We start from the raw sequence: 23,817 nt of genomic DNA, 5'->3' as shown, positions 1-23,817 counted from the left end.
GCATTTTGTGACTTGGGTGGATTTCAAGGATGAAATACTTTTAAGGAGGGGAGAGTTGTCACACCCCAATTTTCATTCATTTCAAAAAAAATTATTTAATTAATTTTTTGGACCAAATTAAGTTTTAAGACAGTTTTCAAATTCCCTTGAAAGTTCAAGAATTTATCCCCAAATTTAGCCATTTCTACTCAGTAAAGGAAAAAAAATAAATATGCATTTGATGGGTTTTGAACCCATATTTCTAAAACCATCACCTTAATCCCTAGCCATTTAAGCTAGGTTATTGTTCAAGAGTTTTATTATAAAATTATTATTTTATTAACTACCAAACACATTTTAATTCATAAACCAATTTCATATAAGATATTAGGCAAAATCCCTAACCCTAAAATTCCCAAATTAAAAGCTTTCATCGTTGCCTTTTCCCTTTCCGTTCAACCATCATCTAAAAATCGTGATTGTCACTGACCCTACTGATGTGATCGTCATTATTCGACGAACAAAACTTAACCAGCCATTCTCCGCGAGATTCTGTTGTTTGCCCTGGAGATCCAAAAAAGCTTCGTTAGAAATTTAAAACCCCAATGTCATATTTACTATTTTTAACCATTTCTGGTGGTCGTGCCATGCACTTCCTTAGCTGAAGTGACTGCCGTCCAATCCTGAGCAAAACCCCTCAATTATTTTATTATGGATCGTCACCGTTGGCCGGCAAAAGCCGTTCGAAGTTTCGTGAAACCCAAATCATCGGCCATTGTTTTCTGTGATTTTTGATTGAATCGAAAATTGGATAGCTTCACCGCCATCGTCATCGGGCTCCCCTATTTCTTCTAACCAAATCCCAACCGGGTTTGTCTCTCCACCACCGCTGGTTCGCCGACCGTTGCTTTGGTGAGCCTTTGATTCTTTTTCGATCATTTTAGCTTGTATCATCTTAATATCTGATCTGTTATTGGTTGATTTTGGTGTTTGGTACCTCTAGGAGAGATCAATCATCATCGTCGCCCCCGTCATACGTACCGCCACGCTCCACCGCTGCGCATGGACATTGTTCTGTTGGGACTTTTGGTTAACTAAGTCAGCTCGCTCGAGTAAAATTATCTGAGTCAGCTAATTCAACTGAGACCAAGTCAACCTGTTGACCTTTGACCCAGATCATTGTTAGTTGACTAGACCCATTGACTTTGACTTTAACCGCATTGACGGTTGACTTTGACAAAAAGTCATTTTTTTTTGAAAAAGTCCTATTTTATGCTTTTCAATATCCTGAGCCTGAATTTGCAATCCGTTTTGCCAAATTTGAACTCAGTAAGCTATTTTCAGTATTTTAATTTCTGATTCGAATAATATTTCAGATTAAGTTTCGTTTCTGACGTAAATTCTTTTGCTATGTATTCAAGATATTAGGAGGCATGGAAATCAAATGTAACAGTGATTTTGGGGTTCAGTTGGTCAATCGATATGTCACAGAAATTGAGGTAATACTTTACTACTTTTTGTGTGTTTTCTAGAACTTGTTAATAATTGGTAATTGCATCGATGAAATGATTGGTCATTTAGGTATAATTATTTTTTTTTTGGACTTGAACAGAATTACGGTAAAAATGAGTAAATTGTATAAGACTCAGATGGCTCGCATAAGAAACTGGAAAACCGATTGGAAATAATTATAAGATTAGTGATTCATTAATAAATGAATTGGCCTCAAGACCCATAAATTTTGATTAATTTCTTTAAAGGTTAAATACTGAGAATACTTGGATAAGAAATTATAAAATAGCCCTATGGAGTAAAATTATGAGAATGCCATTGTACTATAAAAAGACCAAGATTGTCCTTAAAAGTGAAAAATAACCATGAAATGACACACTTGTCCAAATTACCAAAAAAAGTACATATATTTGGATTGAACAAAATTACCTAAATGTTCTCGAGATGTGAAATAACTAAAATAACCTCTAATATTCAAAGGACCAAAATACTCTTGAACCCTAAAAAGACCGAAATACCTCAAACTCTAAATAACCAAGTAACCTCGAGTAAGGAAATAACCCAAATACCCTCGTGACCTAGAAATATGTGATTATTATTGGATAATTCTTGAAACACCGAGAAAACCTAGGTATTATATCACCCCTAAAGGTTGTAGAATACGACTCAAGTATGTTGGTCATCTTGGAGACTGGTGCAATACATAAATAAAACAAATACCATCGGAATACGTACAGTTCCTCAAGATCCGTTCAATGATGGTTTTGAAGATGATAAGTTTGAATAATATTGTCAGTATTAAAGTGTGAATATTATTAAAGTGCATTGATTTGAGTGGTTGACAAGTATCATAGTGCTAGGTTTTGTTCAGTTCGAGTTGACTCGATATACTGATAAATCGACACAAATCTTGAATATTGTAAATCATCATTTCACCCTTATTGGATTAAGTTGCTAAGAATCCACTAGAAATCAAAGTGTCTATGTAGACACCCATTTTCTTAAAAGATAGAACTAGCAAGAGTTCATTTCCTAAGAGGACTCTTCTACCACCATATCTTTTAAAGCAACAACCACACCAACAAACGTGCAACAACCGAGCAAGGAATCTAGTTGCATTAGGATTCTATTGTTAATAGGATTCTAAAAATAGTTAGTTTTTTCACTATAAATACATGTAATCCTCCCCATTTTTAACACACGGATTTACATACAAGATACAGAGGAAAGCACGAAAAATACAAAGGCAAATCTATTATAAACGATTCGAAAATGAAATAAAAGGTAGCATCTTTTTTTTACATTAATTCATTCATTTCTCGCATGTACATGTTATTTTTCTTGAGATTTGGTTTGAATAACCCAAAACATGGGTTGCGCCGATGACCAAAAAGGGGTGGGATTTCGAAGTTTCGAACCTAAATCTACTCCCGAGGCATGTTCATTTTTTAAAGTATTTAATATTTCCCCTAAGTCAATCTTAATCTTTAATTTACCTTGAAATTTACCCTTTAATTTTACTCTTATATTAATTTCGTCCCATATATATATATTTTTAATTATATTTTTTTATCTATTTACTATATTCCTCTTTTTTATTTATATTTTTATTATATATCTTATATCATTATATATATATATATGTATAGATGTATTACTTTTTCTCCATTTACTATGTATATATATTTTTTTAATATTATATTTTATACGTTTTTATATATATTTTCTTAATATTCTATTTTTGTTTTTATTTATTTATATATATTATATTTTTACTTTATTTTATTTTTTTCTTAATATCATGTATACCTTTATTTTTTATTTGTTTTACTTAGTATTATATATTTATTATTTTTATTTGTTTTAGTAAATACTACTTTATATGTACACATTATTTTTATTCTTTTTTAATTTATTTTATTTTTTTTATTTTTGTACTCCATTAATTTTTTCCCTTTTTTATGTGTCTTTGTTTTTAACATTTTATTCATTTTGTTTATTTTATTATTTTATTATTATTTTTACGTGTTTTGTTATTTTTTATTTTTTTTGTTTTATTTATTATTCTCACGTTTGCACACTTGCTATCCTAATTCGATTTTATACTCCTCTACGAATCTAACGTTTTTATCTTTTAAGGATATTCAAATCAATCAATTGTAAGTAATTTGAATCGGGTCTGTTAAATTTTAATTTAAATTTTGAATTTTCGCAACTAAGACAACCGGCAAATTAATTGGTACCGAAAGGGCGGTTCAAGGGTGTTAATCATTCCTTGACCGTAACCGACTCCTGAACCCGACACATTTATGGCAAAAACGCAGATCAGGTAAGATGGTGTCCGACCCACCTAAATTCGTTTTAAAATGGTCGGTGGCGACTCCAATCCACATTTTTCAAGTCGAAGCCCAATTCCGGTGCCCAACCGAAAGACGGTTACGACAGCTTGGCGACTCCGCTGGGGAAAGGTAAGTGAGTCAGGCCGAAATTAATTTTCGGTTGTATTTTTTTAGCGAAAATTACAAGTTTAAATTTTAATTTATTTATTCGATTCCAATTATTTATCTTTGATTATTTTTTTTCAAGTAAATAGTTGTACTAACCGTTTTCTAATAATTTCAGCCCTTAAAGATTTTTCGTCTAAGGATCTATACCCGAGCTTCGAACCTTATTTAAGTGGGGGTGAAAGCGACGCCTTCGTGTGAATTTATTCACCGTGCGGGCCTAGTAAGTAGCTTTTGGGATTCATATACCTTATATCTTCGTGTGAATTTATTCACCGTGCGGGCATAAGGGAATGTTTCCTCTCGAGTTTAACTTAATCCACACAAGCATGTGATGGGTTTAGGACTAAGGGTCTGGTAAGCCCAAGGGGCACCAGTAAGGAGAACTCGGGTACCGTTTCTAGAACCTAAACCGGGAGAGTACAGGGAATTAGAGCCTACCCCAAAGCCTCATTTTAAACCCTAGGTTGTTTTTATTTCCTATTTTACTTTCTGTTTAAAGCATGCGAACTAGACAAATATGCGGTTAGGATTTGTTTAAAATTAGCATACGGGATAGAGATCATGTCCAGGTAGGAATAATAAGCATGTTGGGAGATATCATGTAGGGTAGGACTTTTTTTTAATTTTATCATTTTGATTATCATCTTTATTTCACTAACTTTTTTTTCCTTTCATCTTCTTTTATTTATTTATTTATTTTCATCATCTGCATCATTTAAAAGAAGTATTGATCCACCAAAAACGTGTTTGTTAAAACATAAATAATTTGCATTAATGAACAAAGGGGTTGTAATACAAGAGATGAAAAATACAGGGGTCCGACTATGGTCAGAAAAGACTCAGAAAGAAAAAGAAGACAATTTGCAAGACAACTATGTGTCACATTCGATCAAGAAGATATGGTGCCCACAATCAAGTATATCAAAAGTTAACTTTTCAAAAATGGGTTGACAAAGGTGGCAGGGGCAAGAAGAGAAAAATGTTACTGACCTCGAGAGTCCATTCAAAGACAACAAGAACAAGATGGCAAGTCACTGTCGACAAATTCAAGAAACAAGCAAATGAACTTCGGATAATCCATTTGATGGAGGATTTCAATGGAATTTCCGATTCAGCAAAGGATGAAAGCTAGAGATGCAATCATTCGACACTTTTTGGGAACCAGTACAAAAAACAACTCAACATTTTCACGGTTCATCCAGAGAGGCTGGAGTGGTTCAACAGGTTATTCAACCGGTGAAAGACGAAGCAAATGACTAGTCAACCTGTTCCGGGTCTAGAGGATTTAGTCCGGATGTACCTTTAAATATGTTTATTATCTCTTAAAAGATAAAATAATTTTATCCCAATAAAGGTTATTTACAATAACATACATGTTTTTGGATCAATGCCTCAAACATTTCATGCATTTTTGCATTTTGCATCTACATTTCATTTTTAAGCATTTTCATAAACATGAAATTTCTTCATGGAGAATTCGATGAAGTGGTTTTAACCACATGACACCACATGGAAGCAAGATTGTAACATCAAAAGAAAAAATTGAAATCAATACAGTGGGATCACGATCAGTTGGTTATATGACTAAGCTTGCCAGGATGATATGAGAAAGGAGTTCACATATCCTGAGGGCTACGATGTTGAAGCTGTTTGCAGTTGCCACATAGGATGCTCCAAGTTTTGACGACCACCCCTTTGAAACTTTTTCATACCATACCTTTCTTTGAGTCGATAAAGTCACACCATTGTCTTTTTAGACTCAAAATTGACATTTTTATGCCATCAAAACCCAAGGCATTGAGTTGTTCATTTGAACATGAGCATTCTTCTAAGACACAACTTGGGGCATCTCGCAGGGAGCCTGAACATTGAGACATGTTGGGGGCAAGAAGCAGAAAGAAGAATTCATTCAAAATAATTCTATCATGCATTAATTACAATGTTTTCATGTGAATAAAATTAATCCTGAAAATCTATCCCCTGGGGATACCTCTTCTGTGAGGACTTCCATGTATGAAATGATGAATGTCTTTCTTTCTTCATCCCTTCACAACAGGAGAAAATATATATCCCTTGTGTCCCCTTTTGAGCCTATAGTATTTTTCTTCTGATTCAACCCTAACCAAGGATCACCCTCTACACTGGGGGCAAGGTGGAGAAAATATGCTCGCATGAGTGAAGACATTGATTCAGATGAGATACCGAAAGGTGAACCAAATGCCAAGTGCGAAGATTCAATCAGAACAAAAAGAGAAAAAAGAAAAAAAAAGCAAAGAGAAAATAAAAAGAGAAAAAACAAAGGAAATTTGAAGAAAAAAAATACAATATGCATATGTAAAGATTCTCTCGATTCAAATGACGCATCAAGATTCAAACTATGAGATTGATCAAATCACTGAACCACTTCACTCGAAGATCATAGAGCATCAAATGAGATTGATCAAGAACAATCATTTCTAAATCACTGAATCACTCCACTCGAAGATCATAGAGCATCAAGAGAGAGACACATACGAACAGATTCAAATTGAGCAAGATATGATTAAAGACATCAGAATGATTTGATCCTTAGTTCAATCACCCTTAAACACTTGTTTGGGCCTTTTATCCATTTCTTTCATAACCATAAACCATGACCTACGTTACGTGCCTTAAAAGTCCCTTCTAATCATACATGAAGTTTTAAACATAAGAGACTATCTCAGATTTCATCCCGCCCATCAAGATTAATCTTTATTTGCAAAAAACAGTGTAATTAATGCATGATAGAGAAAAATAACAAAGGGGGTTTCAAGACGTAAATTACGAATGACGTCTTGAAACCAAAGGAGGATTCGAGTTGAAAACCTGAAAAGGCAGCTCGAATACGAAAATTGGGCAGTTGAGGCGATCACACAAATTCCTTGATAAGGCATCGCAAAATCCGAGCATGACCATGAAAGTTGGGAGTCAGAGAACACTTCCAATAGAGGAGCATACAAGGTACCCCATCAAACCTTTGAGCATCAAATAAATAAAAAATACCAAACCTTTGACCAAACACAATAACCTGAGACTTTTTATCCTTTCATTACTTAACCATTTCCCAAAAATAGCTTTGATCTTGGCACGTGTCAAATAGCTATAATTTATTGAAGGATTAACATTGTAATTAATTCTTTGATATCCAATGAGCTCTAGTTTTATGATTCATCTCAATTGTAAAACCGTGAAAGGGGCAATATTTTTCAAAACTTATGACTAAACATTTTTCGAAACTCTTTTAATTGATATTTTCAGAACTTTGAAAATAAAAGAGAAACATTTTTTCAAGCAAGACAATCTCTCTAGAGTGGATCTTGGTAAATGACATGTGGCTCTCAGACAATAATCTCATGCTTAGAATTAATGTTGAAGTAAGAAATGAGGAAAAATAGGGGCACTTTTAATGTTGGGGCATTTTTGGAGATTCAACATTGAATATTGGGGCATCTCCGGGGATCAAAATCCTGATGCGAATGATCAGATCTTCTGAAGGCTTTTCCTCCACATGTAGGAACCATCAAGCAAAAAATGAGATTCTGTCCAAGGAATAAAACAAGAACTCATTCATTATGCATACATTTTAGAGCATCATATTTATCATTTTTTCACATACATAAGTTTTACAGCTTTAGAGTCAAGTTTCAACTTCAAGGCGTAAGATACTTGATTCAGAAGAGTTTGTAAAAATCAATGGTGGTTGCTTAACTCAGCAGCAAGAAGTCACACTTCAACCAACTTGACAGATTGAAAGATCGATATTCATCTTCAGATTCAACATTTCCAAAATAAATTTTGTCTCGCTTGAGACAGTCTCATTTAATGCAGATGATTATCTCACTTGAGATTGTTTTTCTTAAAATAGAATTTGTCTCACTTGAGATTGTTTCACTCGAAAGAAGGCATTTCATTTCACTCAAGACTGTTTTTAAAAAGAAGATTTTATCTTGCTTGAGATAGTTTCCCTTGAAACAAAATATTGTCTCCCTTGAGACAGTTTCTCTTGAAACATAAACATTGAAAACATTTCCCTTGAAACGAATTTTGTCTCTCTTGAGATAGTTTCCATTGAAACGAAATTTTGTCTCCCTTGAGATAGTTTCTCTTGAAATATAAACATTGAAAACATTTCCCTTGAAATAAATTTCGTCTCTCTTGAGACAGTTTCCCTTGAAACAAATTTTGTCTCTCTTGAGACAGTTTCCCTTGAAACAAATTATTTGAAACAAATTTCATCTCCCTTGAGACAATTTCTTTTGGAACTAAGTTTTGTCTCTCTTGAGACAGTTTCTCTTGAAATAAATTTCATCTTTCTTGAGACAGTTTCCCTTGAAACAAAATCTTTGAATTTATTTCCCCTAAAACAAATTTTGTATCCCTTGAGACAGTTTCTCTTGAAACACAAAATCTTCAAATTTATTTCCCTTAAAACAAAATTTTCTTTCCCTTCAGACCGTTTTCATGAAACAACAGATATCTTTGAGATCGTTTCCCTTGAAACGAATTCTATCTCTTTCGAGACAACTTCTCTTGAAGCATCATCTGAACCGTTACACTAAGCTCAAACACATACTTGAGATGGTCGAGAAGCATTTCTCAAATCAAAAATAGAATGTATACATCAGATTTGAATATTTAAAGAATTCAAGATCAGGGATCAGAACTTAAAGATTCAAGAATCAAGATTCCAGACAGGCAATCGGAGATCGAGATTTCTCTCCAGAGCCCCAAGATAACATATGTTGCATATGCATTTTAGGCACACCTAAGAGCATTGCATCCATAGCATCACATATATGTATAACTTTTTCAGGTTTTATCCAATTTCAACTTCACGGAGAAGGATATTAAACTCAAAATGACACAATTTGCTCGATAGTAGATTTCAACTTCACGACGGAGGATATCTAACTCGAAGTCAAACTTCACAATAAAGGGGTCATCAACGGTTTCAACTTCACGGTGAAGGGAATCGTGTCCACCCGCAACATACAATACTTGGATTTCAACTTCACGACGAAGGATATTCAAGTCAAGGCTCAATTTCACGACGAATAGGCCATCCGCGATTTCAACTCCACGACGGAGGATATCGTACCCGCACATCCACAATTTCAATTCCACGACGGAAGATATCGTGCCACTCGAGACAACACAAGTTCAACTTCACAACGAAGGGACGACTGGTTGTCAACAAACAATTTCCCAGTTTTAGAACCAATTTCAACTTCACAGTGAAGGATATTGGATTCGAGACAACACAAGTTCAACTTCACAACGAAGGGACGGCTGGTTGTCAACAAAAAACTTCCTAATTTCAGAGCCAATTTCAACTTCACAGCGAAGGATATTGGACTCAAGACAGCACAAGCTCAACTTCACAGCGAAGAGGCGGTTGACTGTCAATAAATAACTTCCCAATTTCAGGGCCAATTTCAACTTCCCAGCGAAGGATATTGGACCCAAGACAACACAAGCTCAACTTCACAACGAAGGGGAGGCTGATTGTCAACAAAATTTCATTCAGAGTCAATTTCAAACGAAGGATATTAGACTCGAGACAGCACAAGCTCAACTTCACAGTGAAGGGGCGGCTGACTGTCAACAAACAATTTCCAGAGCCAATTTCAACTTCACGACGGAGGATATTGGACTTGGAACAATACTACCTACTTGAATTTCAACTTCACAATGAAGGATATCCAATTACCAGGCTAAACTTCACGACGAAGGTGCCACTCACGGTTTCAACTTCACGACGAAGGGAATCGTGCACACAAACAACATCCATCTCTAGATTGGATTTCAACTTCATGACGAAGGATATCCAACTCAAAGAAGGGTTATCTGTCAATAAATACCTTCGAGTTCGACTACGCTCAGCTCCAAGACACATAATTTGTAGCATATCTCAAGGCAAGAAGGGTTATCTATCATCAAAGACCTTCGAGTTCGATTACATTCAACTCAGAGGTAAATCAAATTTACAATATAGCTCAAGGCAAGAAGGGTTATCTATCAACAAAAATTGTCGAGTTCGATTCCATTCAGCTCGATGACACCTCAATCACACTATTGTCCGACTGCAATCGAGGTTTTCAAGAAGATATGGGTTAGTCGTGCCTTAGTAGCAAGAAGCCTTTTTTCCGTCAGCATAGCTTAAGTCGAGAAAAGCTCTCTGTCAATGAAGACTTTTCGAGTTCGGTTTCATTCAGCTCGAGAGCATATCAACCACATTATGGAGTTAAGAGATTACTTTCCAGTCGAATTTTTAGCCAAGGTCTTTAAACCGAGAAGAAGACCAAAGTGGACTACAACGAGAAGCCACATTCTGATTCAAATCATTTCAAGATGGACTCGACTTCGCGACGGAGGAGCCATCCGCAACTCAATTCGACAGGGAGTTATTCTTTAACTCCACTGAACAAAAATTTGTGTCTTTTTATCTTTGTCCTATTTTTCGTTCCACGAAAAAAAACAAAGAGGGGCAGCTGTAGACACCCATTTTCTTAAAAGATAGAACTAGCAAGAGTTCATCTCCTAAGAGGACTCTTCCACCACCATATCTTTTAAAGCAACAACCACACCAACAAACGTGCAACAACCGAGCAAGGAATCTAGTTGCATTAGGATTCTATTGTTAATAGGATTCTAAAAATAGTTAGTTTTTTTACTATAAATACATGTAATCATCCCCATTTGTAACACACGGATTTATATACAAGATACAGAGGAAAGCACGAAAAAATACAAAGGCAAATCTATTGTAAACGATTCAAAAATGAAATAAAAGGTATCATCTTTTTTTACATTGATTCGTTCATTTCTCGCATGTACATGTTATTTTTCTTGAGATTTGGTTTGAATAACCCAAAGCGTGGGTTGCGCCGATGACCAAAAAGGGGTGGGGTTTCGAAGTTTCGAACCTAGATCTACTCCCGAGGCATGTTCATTTTTTTTAAAGTATTTAATATTCCCCCTAAGTCAATCTTAATCTTTAATTTACCTTGAAATTTACCCTTTAATTTTACTCTTATATTAATTTCGTCTCCTATATATATATTTAATTATAATTTTTATTTATATTATATTATTTTTATTATGTATATCTTATATCATATTATATATATATATATAGATGTATTACTTTTTCTCCATTTACTATGTATATATTTTTTCTTAATATTATATTTTATACGTTTTTATATATATATTCTTAATATTCTATTTTTGTTTTTATTTATTTATATATATTATATATTTTTTTCTTAATATCATGTATATCTTTATTTTTTTTTACTTAGTATTATATATTTATTATTTTTATTTGTTTTAGTAAATACTACTTTATATGTACACATTATTTTTATTCTTTTTTTAATTTCTTTTACTTTTTTACTCCATTAATTTTTCCCCTTTATCTGTGTCTTTGTTTTTTTAACATTTTATTCATTTTGTTTATTTTTATTATTTTATTATTATTTTTTTTACATGTTTTGTTATTTTCCATTATTTATTTATTTATTATTCTCACGTTTGCGCACTTGCTATCCTAATTCGATTTTATACTCCGCTACGAATCTAATGTTTTTATCTTTTAAGGGTATTCAAATCAATCAATTGTAAGTAATCGGGTCTGTTAAATTTTAATTTAAATTTCAAATTTTCGCAACTAAGACAACCGACAAATTAATTGGTACCGAAAGGGCGGTTCAAGGGTGCTAATCCTTCCTTGCCGTAACCGACTCCCGAACCCGACACATTTCTGGTAAAAACACAGATCAGGTAAGATGGTGTCCGACCCACCTAAATTCATTTTAAAATGATCGGTGGTGACTCCAATCCACATTTTTCAAGTCGACGCCCAATTACGGGGCTCAACCGAAAGACGGTTACGAAATCTGAAAGACCCCTGATGGCCTAAATAATGGAATCGCTCTGGTTATATCTTAAGTCTTAATTTATTCTGATGTAAAGGTTCCTAAATACCTTTCTGATACACCTAAAATCCTAAATGGTCCTAAAGCATCAAACTCTGAATGTTTGTTTAGATTGGTTAATAATTAAACTTTTTTAATAGGGACATCGATCCTGAAATCCTATCAATTTTGCGTATGTTCTTATTTTCTATTCCTGATAATTTCCAAGCACATTCGAAAAATATTTGGATCCTCTAGTGTGTTCCCCATTAACAAAAAAAAATGTTTTATTGATTTATATAAAGTTTGATTTCTAATATCTGATTCTAATTTCTGACACGAGGTACAATTAGCTCTTGATTTCTGATATTATTTTTTGCTATCTGATATGTTTTATTGGGGTACTGTCTGGGTAGGTGTCTGGAGACTCTAAGGTACAGCTAGCTGGTAAATCCTTTCTGTTTTGATCATTCATATTGGACTCCTAGATCCTAGGAGTCTATAGTAAGTTCTTATGGATGTCTGTTCAGGGGTATTGCATTTGGTGTACGGTTGGAGGGAAACTTTGTATTTTAAATAAAAACCCAACTCTAATTTTTTTATATTACTGGTTCTATCTGAAATTGTTTTATTGGGTATTGATTGGGTAGGATTTTGGAGTCTATGAGGTTCAACTAGCTGGTAAATCCTTTCTATTCTGATCATTCATATTGGACTCTTAGATCTTAGAGGTCTAGGGTAAGTTTTATGGATGATGTCCTGGGGAATTTCACATGGAGTATTCAGATGGAGTGTACTATAGTGATTTTAAAAACATTTTTTAATGAAATAAATTACTATTGTTTTGAGGGAACATACTAGACATCTGTTTCAATCTCTGAACCTGGTCTTCTGAATGTTTCCTTAGAGCTATAAGATAATTTTCTGTTACCTGAAGAAATATCAGTGGAACCTCAGCTCATCACGAAAACATGTATATGCTTGAATCAATGAGAAATTTTTATGCTTGTCATTTATCTGCATGTCCTTCAACATCACCTAGTAGTTATGTATTACTGAGCTCCGTAAAGCTCACTCTTTTACTCAACATTTCAGGTTAAAAGAATTGATCCAATGCAACTATCGACTTCAGTAATGGGAGTTCATTTAGCTTGGCTTGCAAAGTACGGTACAAGCGTAATTAGGGGCATGTAGGTCGCATTTGATTTTTATGCCGAGTCTTAAACTTGTATGTTTTTAATTTTGATTGTAATATATGCATGATTTTCTGAACTTGTATTTTATTTATAAATTGTTTTATGATTTTACATGTTTTAACAAAATTTTTAATATTTCTTGGATTTTTAGTGTTGGTCGCTCTGATGATCCTAATGTGACACCTCATATCAGATCGAGCTACCCGTATCGGTATGAGGGTATTACATATTATATATATTTTGATTTGTGTTTTTTGTCTACTTGTCAACATGTCAATATACTAATGTCTTTATAGGTCGTCTTTTTCTATAAAAGATTTTAAAAAAATTATTATATGTCTCAAAAGATTTTTAAAAAATCTTAAAAATCTTTTTTATAAAAGGTGTTTTTTAGATTATCGATCATCTCTAGATAAGAAAATATTTTAATTTTTGATTAAATAATTATTTTTGTTTATATATATTTTAAAATATTTTAACTTTTAACATTTTATTTTATTTTTTTTGGATAATTCATCTTTATTACCCCGTAAAGCAAAGTTTGTTACAAAAAAAATACCAATCTCAAACAAAAATACATTCAACATATAAAAAAAAACAGATCAGTTAGTCAATCCCCCATGAAAAACAGAGGTGAGAGTTGACTCTATCATTCCTATTGATTCTTTTCCCTCTAAGCTTAATACTTACAAGATCTTTAATACAAACAAGGAGCTCGTCTTTGGATCGGGAGCATCCTGTAAAAATCCTTCGATTACGTTCTTCCCATAGAATGTAAATGTAGGCACACCAAGCAAGCTTGAGAGTAGTGGTAAGGATTCTCTATGAATGAAAATTATAAGTTAATAAATTATTAACTCTCCAATATAAGGATTTTTTTACCCTAAAATAAAACATGAGGGCTATAGTACTCGAGAAAAAAAAAATTAAGAGCTAAAATAAATATTCATTTAAATATTTTAAATATTTTATCCTAAATGAAAGGTTGAGTTAAAATACTTTAAAAATAGCACAACCCAACTTATTTTGGTGGTTAAAAGAATCATCGTTATTCCTAAAGGTAATGAGTTTGAGTACCAGTGACTGTAATAAGGTGATTGGGCGCTCATTGTCAAATGATTGAAAGTATTTAGAACGTATACTACTTTATAATCACTTTAGCTTAATAAAAAAATTAAAAATATAATATAAAATAAATAATCATTTTAATAAGTATTCAAGCTTATATTTCTTCTTTTCAACAAATGCATGCAACTATAAAAAGATTCATTTGGTCCATTTCAAGCCCACAAATTGAGAATAATAAGAAAAATGATTCGATGGTTGTTCGTTGCTCACGTCAATCTATCAAAAAGAAACTCAACAATAGAAATTTAAAGGAATAAAAAAAAATCAGCGGCGTATGCAAAACAAAGGAAGCAACACAGGTAAACGTGAGTGGTGTTCATTGTTTGACAAGTGTACAATCAGCTGCGTACAAACAGAAATAAGAAATAAGAAATAAGAAATGAGAAGACTGGTAGTTTCATTATGGGAAGTCAACCAGCATGTGCTTAGCCTTGGAGTAATGTGGAATTGTGGATTGCATGTATACCTTCCTACCATGCTCCCACGTTAACTGTTCAAACCAAACCTATCAATATATTTTATGGGATTTATGATTATATAATTTTATTAATTTTTCAAACTATTTAAATCCATTTTCTCTTTTATGTCATTTGTTGATTTCATTTATATAATATTTTAAATTATTCTCATATTTTAATATTTGTTCAGAATCATCTCTTAATAACATAAAATTATTTGTCATATAATATTTTGTTTATTTAATTTATATAATATTTTTAGAGGACAAAATTGGTAATTTAGATAATAATAAACAATTTTTCAATAATTTCTAATTAAGGGAAAAGAAAGAAAAAATTTACTCTTAATAAATATTAAACTCATAATCTAAAAAAAAGAAAAAGATGTCAATTGGATCTTAATATTATTATAAAGCATTTTTTATACCTTTATAATATTTATATAAAATAATTAAAAGTTAATATTAAAAAAGCAACACGAAATTCATGAATTTATTCGCTTCACCTTAATACCCAATCACCAGAGGACGCGTAATCTTAGATATTAGAAAATGGGGCCCACTATTAATTCTGCTGCCGCAGAATATCCGCGATCCCTCTTTGTTATATCTCTGTCACACCGGATGTTAACTTTTTTCTCATTTTCCGTTTAATTTGGGGGGAGGGGGTTGCCTTTAAGTAGCAACGAAGAAAGAGAGAGGGAACGAGCACGGCATTCTTTGCTCTCCATGTTCTTGAGATCCGCGTGTTTCATCAAGATCCTCCAAAAGCTTCGTTTTCTTCAGAACTGGAAACCGCTGCAGGTTTCGTTTCAAATCTGTTTCTAGACGGTTACGTCGTTGAATTTTCGTTTCTTTTTTCGCTTTTATGCTCTGCTTTTTTATACGATTTTTCTGGCTTTTAAGTTGTAACTAGGTTGTAGCATTGAATCAGAGATACTTTTCTTGAGTTGCTTTTCTTTTCTCTTTCTGGTAAGAAATTCTCTGGCGTTGATGTTGAGGATAAATAATTTTTTTAACTTTTTTATTGCCTTTTGATTTTGTATTTTTCTCATTTCTTTTGTAGATTCAAGTGGTAGTAGTTTGTAGATCTGTGTTTTATAAGCTATAGATTAAATTGTCACCAAACGTTTTTCTTTAAAAAGAAAAGAAATAAAAAAATCGACTGTGAGCGAGGGGACTCTGCTAGGAAATCGTCTTGATTGTTTTTCCAAACAGAGTAAAAGAGTCAATTAGGACAATTCTTATTCTTCTTTTAAAAGATTTGGCAGTTTTCTTTTGGATTGTTGAGAGTTCTACGTTAAACTGTTTTCTTATTATTATATTTGACGATACTCTGCTGCTAAGAAAATCTTCCGCTTTCAAAGAAGAAAATCGCCGAAGTGTGGCGACAATTTTGTTTTCGTTGCATATTTTTACAAGTATTTGATTGGTTAAACTAGATGATCTTTGAAAAAAGAAATGTACCAACTCTATGATTTTTCTATGGTCACCGTTTATTAAACATGTTAATTTCTAACTTTAAAATTATTTCTCACAGTGATGGCTTCACCAATTGAGCCTCCAGCCAAATCCTCCGACTCTCAAAATTCGTCACATCCTCCTTTGAATGAAAGGATCCTTTCTTCAATGACCAGGAGGTCCGTCGCTGCTCACCCATGGCATGATCTTGAGATTGGTATGCAATGTCAGCTTTAGCTGTGTATAGTTTTGGGTTTTCTAATTGCCTTTTTAGTAAATCTAATTATATTCTACCTTTTCATATAGGACCTGGAGCTCCTACGTTTTTTAACTGCGTAAGTACACTAACTTTACATTTTGAATATCATGTCTGGGATGGGATGAGATGCTTTAGACATTCCTACAAAAATGTACACCATTTAATTTTCCCTAGCATATTTCTTATAAACATCTGGCCTTTTAGATCTTTTGACACGGCCAAGTGACCTAATTGATCATGCTTGGGATTTTTTTGAGAAATGGATTGAAGAATCAACATTTGTGCAATTCCATTAAGATTAAAAGATATAGGCAAAACAGTTAAGTGTTCTTATTCTGTTATTTTTATATTGAAGACGTGGTTAATGTTTTCAGGTGGTTGAAATTGGGAAAGGAAGCAAGGTGAAATATGAACTTGACAAGAAAACTGGTTTGATCAAGGTAATTACCAATCTCTACCTACTACTTACAGAAGTTGCAATACCTATGAGATTCTTAATTGGTTGCTGATGAAAGGTACATAAATTTGTAGGTTGATCGTATTCTTTATTCATCAGTTGTGTATCCTCACAACTATGGCTTCATTCCTCGCACTCTTTGTGAAGATGCAGATCCCTTGGATGTCCTGATCATAATGCAGGTACGCCGTTTGGTTCTCATTTTCATTTTGAAAGTATCATAGTTTAATGCATGGGTGCATGACATGTTTCATGCTCTTAAACTGTCTTATGCCCCTTTGATTTTTCCAGTGCATTTTGAGATCGGCATGGTCCTATTTTATTTTTCCCTAAAATGTTATGCATATTCAAAGGGTCTAACTTTTTGTTGCAATACACCAATGAATTGCAGGAGCCCGTTCTCCCGGGGTGCTTTCTTCGGGCTAAAGCTATAGGTCTGATGCCTATGATTGACCAGGTATGCATTAGCAACAGATTAAAAATCTAAAACACTTGTCCAATTTTTAAGACCAGATGAGAAAAATGAAATCTGAAACCATGAATGTAGGGTGAGAAAGATGACAAGATTATTGCCGTGTGTGCTGATGATCCTGAGTACCGTCACTACAATGATATCAAGGAACTTCCCCCTCACCGTTTAGCTGAGATTCGCCGCTTCTTTGAAGACTGTAAGTTTAATCCTTCTTAGTAGCAAATCATGTGCTGATGTAAGTTCTACAAGCAAAGATAATCCATGTTAAACTGCTGGTTGCATTTATAACTTGTGTTTTCCGTTATAAATAATTTTCAGACAAAAAGAACGAGAACAAGGAAGTTGCTGTTAATGACTTTCTGCCCGCCTCAACTGCATATGAGGTGATCAAGCATTCCATGTAAGTGATTGTTTTATATCTTTGATTCGATTGAATAGGCTTTAAGTACTTGATTCAATCCTGTAGTTTCTGGATTTTAATTGCATATCAACATTATTTTTGGTTGATAGGGATTTATACGCGGACTACATAGTGGAGAGCTTAAGGCGGTAGTTGTTACACGTTTCTGCCATTATATATCTTTGTGAACATGTTTCTGCTATAACTACATAGCGCACTGCAGACTGCATTCACCACCCAAGTAATCTCGTGGTTATCCCTTAAAATACAGTCTCTAGATGGAAAAATATGAAAATACGCACTGATGATTTTGGATAATTCTCACTGTTATTATGATATAGACTATATTATACGTACGACACTAAATTTTGATGTTCAATATTCTCTCTTAGATATACAAATTCCAATAGAACTTATCAAACATCTACCCAAATCCCAACAATACTTGCTGCCGACCGAACCTCAACCATTAACACACCCAGAGCCACCGCTCGGTTTCTCACTGCAGCTGGAGCCATCATATAGCTCCCTTGAGTTGCTGTCTACATCTTCTCGAAACAAAACCAAACCTCTAAGCCCACCACCCAAACCAAAATCGTGACTCAACCGAAAAGCAACGACAACAAAGAACAAAGGTCATAAACAAAAGAAGAAAGCTAAAAGAGAAGAAAATGGTCTACCTATGTCGGATTTTGATAATCGTTGCCTCCGACAGACGATCCCAATAAAGAGGTGGTTACTATCATTGAACGATTTAGACGACGACAACAACAACAAAACCCAATTTCCATATGCAATGGGGTAAGGGGGAGGTAGTGTAGTAGGCTGTCCCTAACGTCAGGTTGAGAGTAGTTTCCGTGGAAGACCTCCGGCAGTCAGAAAATTAAAAATATAGATAAAATGCAAAACATGTATAAATAAATACATAAATACATAAATTTTAAAGGAATATATATAAATACACATTAAATGTTAAGATTAACATAATAAATATAAGAAATTAATAATTAAAGAAAATTTAAATTTTAAAGGGGACACTTGATCATTCTAGTGCACATAATATATTTCATTTGAAATTAATTGAACAATGAATAATATTAATTCGATGAAAAATATTTTAAAACTCATATTTGAATTTATAATTTTTGAGTTCATTTTAAAAATGTTTGATTGGATAAAATGAGAAATATGAAAAAAAAAATTGTGATGACGATTTTAGTACACAATATATTTCATTTGAAATTAACTGAAAAATGAATAACGTTAATTCGATGGAAAAAGATTTTAAAACTCACATTTGAATTTATAATTTTTGAGTTAATTTTAAAAAAAGTTTGATTGGATAAAATGAGATAAGATGAAAAAAAAATTGTGATGATGATTTTAATTCATCGAAAAGATTATTAGAGAGACAATATGTAATGGTTCAAAGTTGACAATAGGGGAAAAAGTTCACTTCTTCTATTGCTTTGGAATATTTGATATCGTGTGTCTTTTATCAGGAGTCTTGCCTTATGCCTTACTGGTATCTTATTTCCTCCGGTATAGCTATTCAATTAACTTATCTTTCAACGCTATTTTCCTTTTCGGTCATAATGACTAATTCAGAAAAATATAATTGACTGGGCATATATAAATATAATAAGAAAATAATTTAATAGGAGTATAACTCTCAAATAGAGTTGGCACGGGACTCGAACCCGACGGGTTCTGATCCGACCCGACCTGATTGGGTAGTTTTTTTTTAAAAAATTAGATTCGGATTTAAGGTGAAAAATATCCAACCTGACCCGGAAAAATATATAATTTGATCTTATATATTTAGGAATAATTACAATAATACCCCTCTATATATATATTTTTTCCAATTAAATCACTGTTTTTATTGAATAAAAATAATATTTTTATTATTATTTCGGGTCGGGTTTCTAAGTTATATGTCGGGTCGGATTCGGGTCGGGTGAAATTTTATTTTGGTCGGATATGATCGGGTCTCAGGTGGAGGATCATTTGTTTTCGGGTCGGGTCGGGTCGGGTGGACCAAAAACCCTACCCATGCTCATCCCTACTCTCACATAATCTTTCAATTTAAAAATTTAATAACAATTAAAACTAATATAACTAAATGTTCCAAAAAAAAACTTTAAAATTTATGTAAAAAAAAATAATCCGAAATAAAATATTTTTATCAATTAAAATGGACTCTCATTTTTATAAAACTATATTCATTTATGATCAAGATAAAAAATATTGAATAATTTTAATTAAATAAAATATAATACGAGGAGAAACTTTTAAATTGTACTTTGAATGTGATCTTCAAGTCTGTATTGAAGCTACTGTAATTGTAGAGGCACTTTCTAATGAATGAATTATGGTTTAAATTAAAAAAAAAGAGTTGACAATAGGGAGGAGAACTTTAAGAGAATGAAATATTATATTAAATAAAAATATTTTAAGACATTGATAATTTGTTAAATTTAAAAATTATTTATTAATGAAAATTTAGTTAATATTTTATTTAAAATTTAGAATTTAGTTTTAATTATTTTTAATATTAGGTCAATAAATTAATAAATATAATAAATCAATACCATAATTAATTAAAATATAATGTTTTTAAATTTGATGATTAAAATAACATGAAGACAAAATAAAACCGACTTCCGTATAGTTTATCCAATTAAATAGTACTATTTCAACTGTGACATCTAGCCTCACATCTAATCGACACGTACAAGGCCACGTCACCGATCCGCGTGAACCTCAAGCAACCAATAAAATTTCATCCCACAACTCTATATAAACAACCCCCATCCCAAATCTCAATCCGCCGACTCCCCTCAATTCGCTCTTTCTCAACACACACAAAGTCCATTTTTCTTCCCCACAAAACATGGCACCGAAAGCCGAGAAGAAGCCTGCAGAGAAGAAGCCAGTAGCGGAGAAATCTCCGGCGTTGGCAGAGAAGAGGCCGAAGGCTGAGAAAAAGATCTCAAAGGACAGCGGAGAAAAGAAGAAGAAGAAGATCAAGAAGAGCACCGAGACTTACAAGATCTACATCTTCAAGGTTTTGAAACAAGTTCATCCAGACATCGGGATCTCGAGCAAAGCCATGGGGATTATGAACAGTTTCATCAACGATATCTTTGAGAAACTAGCACAGGAGGCTTCGAGATTGGCCAGATATAACAAGAAGCCTACGATTACGTCGAGGGAGATCCAGACGGCGGTCAGATTGGTTTTGCCTGGTGAATTGGCTAAACATGCTGTCTCTGAAGGAACCAAAGCGGTTACCAAATTTACCAGTTCTTAGATTTGTTTCTGTTCTTTCTTTTTCCTCTTAAATTGATATTGCAATCAGATTAGTATATTCGCTACTGGATTTTAATTTTTTATAAATGTTTTAGTTGCAATAGATAGATTGATAAATGGATCTGGTTACTGTTTATGAATATAATCAGATTATGGCTTAGATGAATTTTGAGTCGAATGGGAGGCGGTTAAATCGTATTATCAGATCTAGGTTTTGGGATGAAATATTTTTTTCTTCAAAATAGGACCGAGGAAAATGAATTGAAACCCTAATTTTCCAGTTTCTAAGTATGAAATATTTAAGTGATTTTAATATAATTATTATGCATGGAATATAAATAATATTTTTTTTTCAAAAATAATAATGAGATAAAACATTTTCCCTCCATCTAAACCACTATGAACTGTCATCTCTTGAATTGTCCATTAACACTGGTATAATAAAAATACATAATTAATAATGACATCATTTTTTAATTTTATTATCCATTTGCATCAATCTTAATTTTAAATATTCATTTACAATTAATTAACTTACTTTCCACCTTCAAATTACGAGATAAAATTTTCAATTTTATTATCTTTTATAGATTTAATTTTTTTTTATATGAAATCAATACACTTTTACAGTCAAAATTTAGGGTCTGTTTGGTTCAGGAAAGCACGAAAGTCATCTGAGAATGTTTTATGGTCAGCCTAAAATTAAACTTCTCATCGTAAAACAACTTAACCTTTAAAAAAGGGAAGTCGTTTTCCCTTCCCTAACGTTCCTTCATTTTCCCTTCCCTAAATCTCTTCACACCTAAAATCATTCCATCAAGTGGCCTTCTTCTCACCGGTGTTTGTTGACTCCGGCGGACGGTCATCTTCTCAGGTGATATATGTTTAGGTCATTTTCTGCAGTTGGTGATAGTGGAGCTTGCAGTTTGCAGATTTTTATTGCACTTAAATGGAAATGTCCGCAGTGGCCCTTAGCAGCAGTATCACGGGGGAAGGAGCCTTGAAATTATATTTTTGTCGCTGCGTATTTACTCACTCTAATTCGTCTCCATCGTCATCCTCATCAACAACCAAATTTTTCTTCAGGTTTGTTTGATATCTGCTTTCACGTTTCTTCTTCTTCTTATACACTGTTCTTCAACTTGTTGGGGGAATATTATCCAAATTAGTTTTTTCTGTTTCATTTTGATTTGAGTGGAATTAGTTCGATTTCTCTTTTTCTTTCATTTTGATTTTGCATGGAGATTGAGACGTGGATTTCGGATTGAGAGCCTTGAATTGATTCTTATTGTCTTGCTGTAAATTTAGTTTATTTGATTGTTTCCTTCTCTCGATCATATTCAATCTTGCTTCTGGTTTTAACTTTTTGTTGCGAAATTATTGGTTTGTCGAAAATGAAAAATGGGATGCAATACTTCACAGAACCAACGAGGTAGATGATGATAAAAAAAAAGGACTATTGTTCACAGAAAACAAATTAAGACTAAATGCTTCTCTCTCCTGAGACGGTTAAGTAGAAACCATAATCGGATCACTTCAATCTTAAAGTTCCATTGCTTTAACTGTCACAGCATGCCTCAGTTTCACCTTTGATTTTATTCCTTTCCATGCAGTCTCATCACTCTCATTTCCTGTTACCTTCTTTTGCTCTAAATTTAGTTTATTTGATTGTTTGCTTCTCTCGATCATATTCATTCTTGCTTCTGGTTTTAACTTTTTGTTGCGAAATTATTGGTTTGTCGAAAATGAAAAATGGGATGTACTAATTGTGAGCAACAAGGCTCCTTTGTACATCCTTTCCTTTGAGTGTTGTCTAGGACAGCAGATTGTCAAACTTGAGGTCTATTACTACTTTGCATTTTAGAATATTTTGCCTCTGCAAACCATTGTGCATTTATTATTCAGCATATTCTGTTTTCACTTTGATGGTGTATTTTTCTTTTAGAGTTAAGTCTCTTCTCTTGTTCACTTTATTTGTTAACTGATCTGGTGGCTTGCTTCTTGTTAAGCTTCCCGCTGGTACCTCAGTTTATGGAACTGGAGAAGTTAGTGGACAGTTAGAGCGAACAGGAAAACGAGTGAGTTTTCTTTAGGACATGACTGCATGAAGGATATTTTCCTCCCCTTTTATTGCTAATGAAAATTAATACTTGTAGGTTTTTACATGGAACACGGATGCCAGGGGTTATGGTCCTGAAACTACATCCTTGTATCAATCACATCCTTGGGTTCTGGCAGTTCTTCCAAATGGAGAGGCATTGGGGATTCTAGCTGACACGACAAGGCGCTGCGAGGTGTAATGGCTTTCCTTTCTTAAATAATAAATGAATAAAAACCTGCTCAACACTATTCTATATTTATATGTCCCTTTAACTGTCAAACAAACTTGTTCTCTAGTAGATTGATCTCAGGATGGGATGTAGAATTCAGTTCCTGTCATTACTTTTGGTCCATTCCCTTCGTCCACTGATGTTTTGGTATCTTTATCTCATGCAATTGGTAATTATAGACTTCAACAATATTGTAGGTTTAATGTGTTGTAGTACTAATTATGAATTAGACTTTGTACTACGGTTGGATAATATTGTTGTTTTAATATTATGTAATATTAATTATACACTTTGACATTATTATTATTATTATTACAATGTTATGTAATATTTTTGTTTTAATGTGGTGTACTATTAATTATAAACTTTGATAATATATTTTTAATAAATTATTAAGATTATAT

General features: G+C 33.1%; 2 protein-coding genes and 2 long non-coding RNA genes across 6 annotated transcripts; all 4 read left to right on the top strand.

The window, feature by feature from the left end:
- The first annotated feature begins 405 nt into the window (after window positions 1–405).
- Window positions 406–1,478, top strand: LOC120199828. The gene is made up of 3 exons (XR_005523485.1): window positions 406–891; window positions 983–1,105; window positions 1,401–1,478. It is a non-coding gene; the product is annotated as an uncharacterized LOC120199828 (long non-coding RNA).
- Window positions 1,479–15,420: 13,942 nt separating this feature from the next.
- Window positions 15,421–18,124, top strand: LOC120199835 (soluble inorganic pyrophosphatase 4-like). 3 transcript variants are annotated; one of them, XM_039200830.1, is made up of 10 exons: window positions 15,421–15,550; window positions 16,260–16,397; window positions 16,487–16,515; window positions 16,814–16,879; window positions 16,971–17,078; window positions 17,288–17,353; window positions 17,444–17,564; window positions 17,687–17,768; window positions 17,879–17,920; window positions 18,021–18,124. In XM_039200830.1, coding segments are annotated over exons 2-10 (651 nt in total). In that variant the 5' UTR covers window positions 15,421–15,550; window positions 16,260–16,261; the 3' UTR covers window positions 18,022–18,124. The 3 variants fall into 3 exon arrangements, with proteins under 3 accessions (XP_039056761.1, XP_039056760.1, XP_039056759.1); XM_039200829.1 differs by lacking the exons at window positions 17,879–17,920; window positions 18,021–18,124 and having other exon boundaries at window positions 15,448–15,523; window positions 17,687–17,773; XM_039200828.1 differs by lacking the exons at window positions 15,421–15,550; window positions 18,021–18,124 and having other exon boundaries at window positions 17,879–17,921.
- Window positions 18,125–20,610: 2,486 nt separating this feature from the next.
- Window positions 20,611–21,146, top strand: LOC120199823 (histone H2B-like). The gene has a single exon (XM_039200821.1). The coding sequence runs from the start codon at window positions 20,665–20,667 to the stop codon at window positions 21,082–21,084; it is 420 nt and encodes a 139-aa protein (XP_039056752.1). The 5' UTR covers window positions 20,611–20,664; the 3' UTR covers window positions 21,085–21,146.
- Window positions 21,147–21,692: 546 nt separating this feature from the next.
- LOC120199822 lies at window positions 21,693–23,583 on the top strand. Its single transcript, XR_005523484.1, has 4 exons — window positions 21,693–22,169; window positions 23,093–23,161; window positions 23,240–23,377; window positions 23,484–23,583. It is a non-coding gene; the product is annotated as an uncharacterized LOC120199822 (long non-coding RNA).
- Window positions 23,584–23,817: the final 234 nt, after the last annotated feature.

This window comes from Hibiscus syriacus, unplaced genomic scaffold (genome assembly GCF_006381635.1).
Source record: "Hibiscus syriacus cultivar Baekdansim isolate YM2019G1 unplaced genomic scaffold, ASM638163v2 tig00005582_pilon, whole genome shotgun sequence".
NCBI classification, from domain to species: domain Eukaryota; kingdom Viridiplantae; phylum Streptophyta; class Magnoliopsida; order Malvales; family Malvaceae; genus Hibiscus; species Hibiscus syriacus.
Note: the sequence above shows the minus strand (reverse complement) of the source record. Positions and strands in the feature narration are given on the sequence as shown.

Bases quoted from the DNA above. Each gene is read 5' to 3' on its own strand.
- LOC120199823 (XM_039200821.1), top strand. From the start codon at position 20,665: ATGGCACCGAAAGCCGAGAAGAAGCCTGCAGAGAAGAAGCCAGTAGCG.
- LOC120199835 (XM_039200830.1), top strand. From the start codon at position 16,262: ATGGCTTCACCAATTGAGCCTCCAGCCAAATCCTCCGACTCTCAAAAT. The intron at 16,516-16,813 runs GTAAGTACACTA...TAATGTTTTCAG, and splicing joins CTCCTACGTTTTTTAACTGC to GTGGTTGAAATTGGGAAAGG. The intron at 17,354-17,443 runs GTATGCATTAGC...CCATGAATGTAG, and splicing joins TGATGCCTATGATTGACCAG to GGTGAGAAAGATGACAAGAT.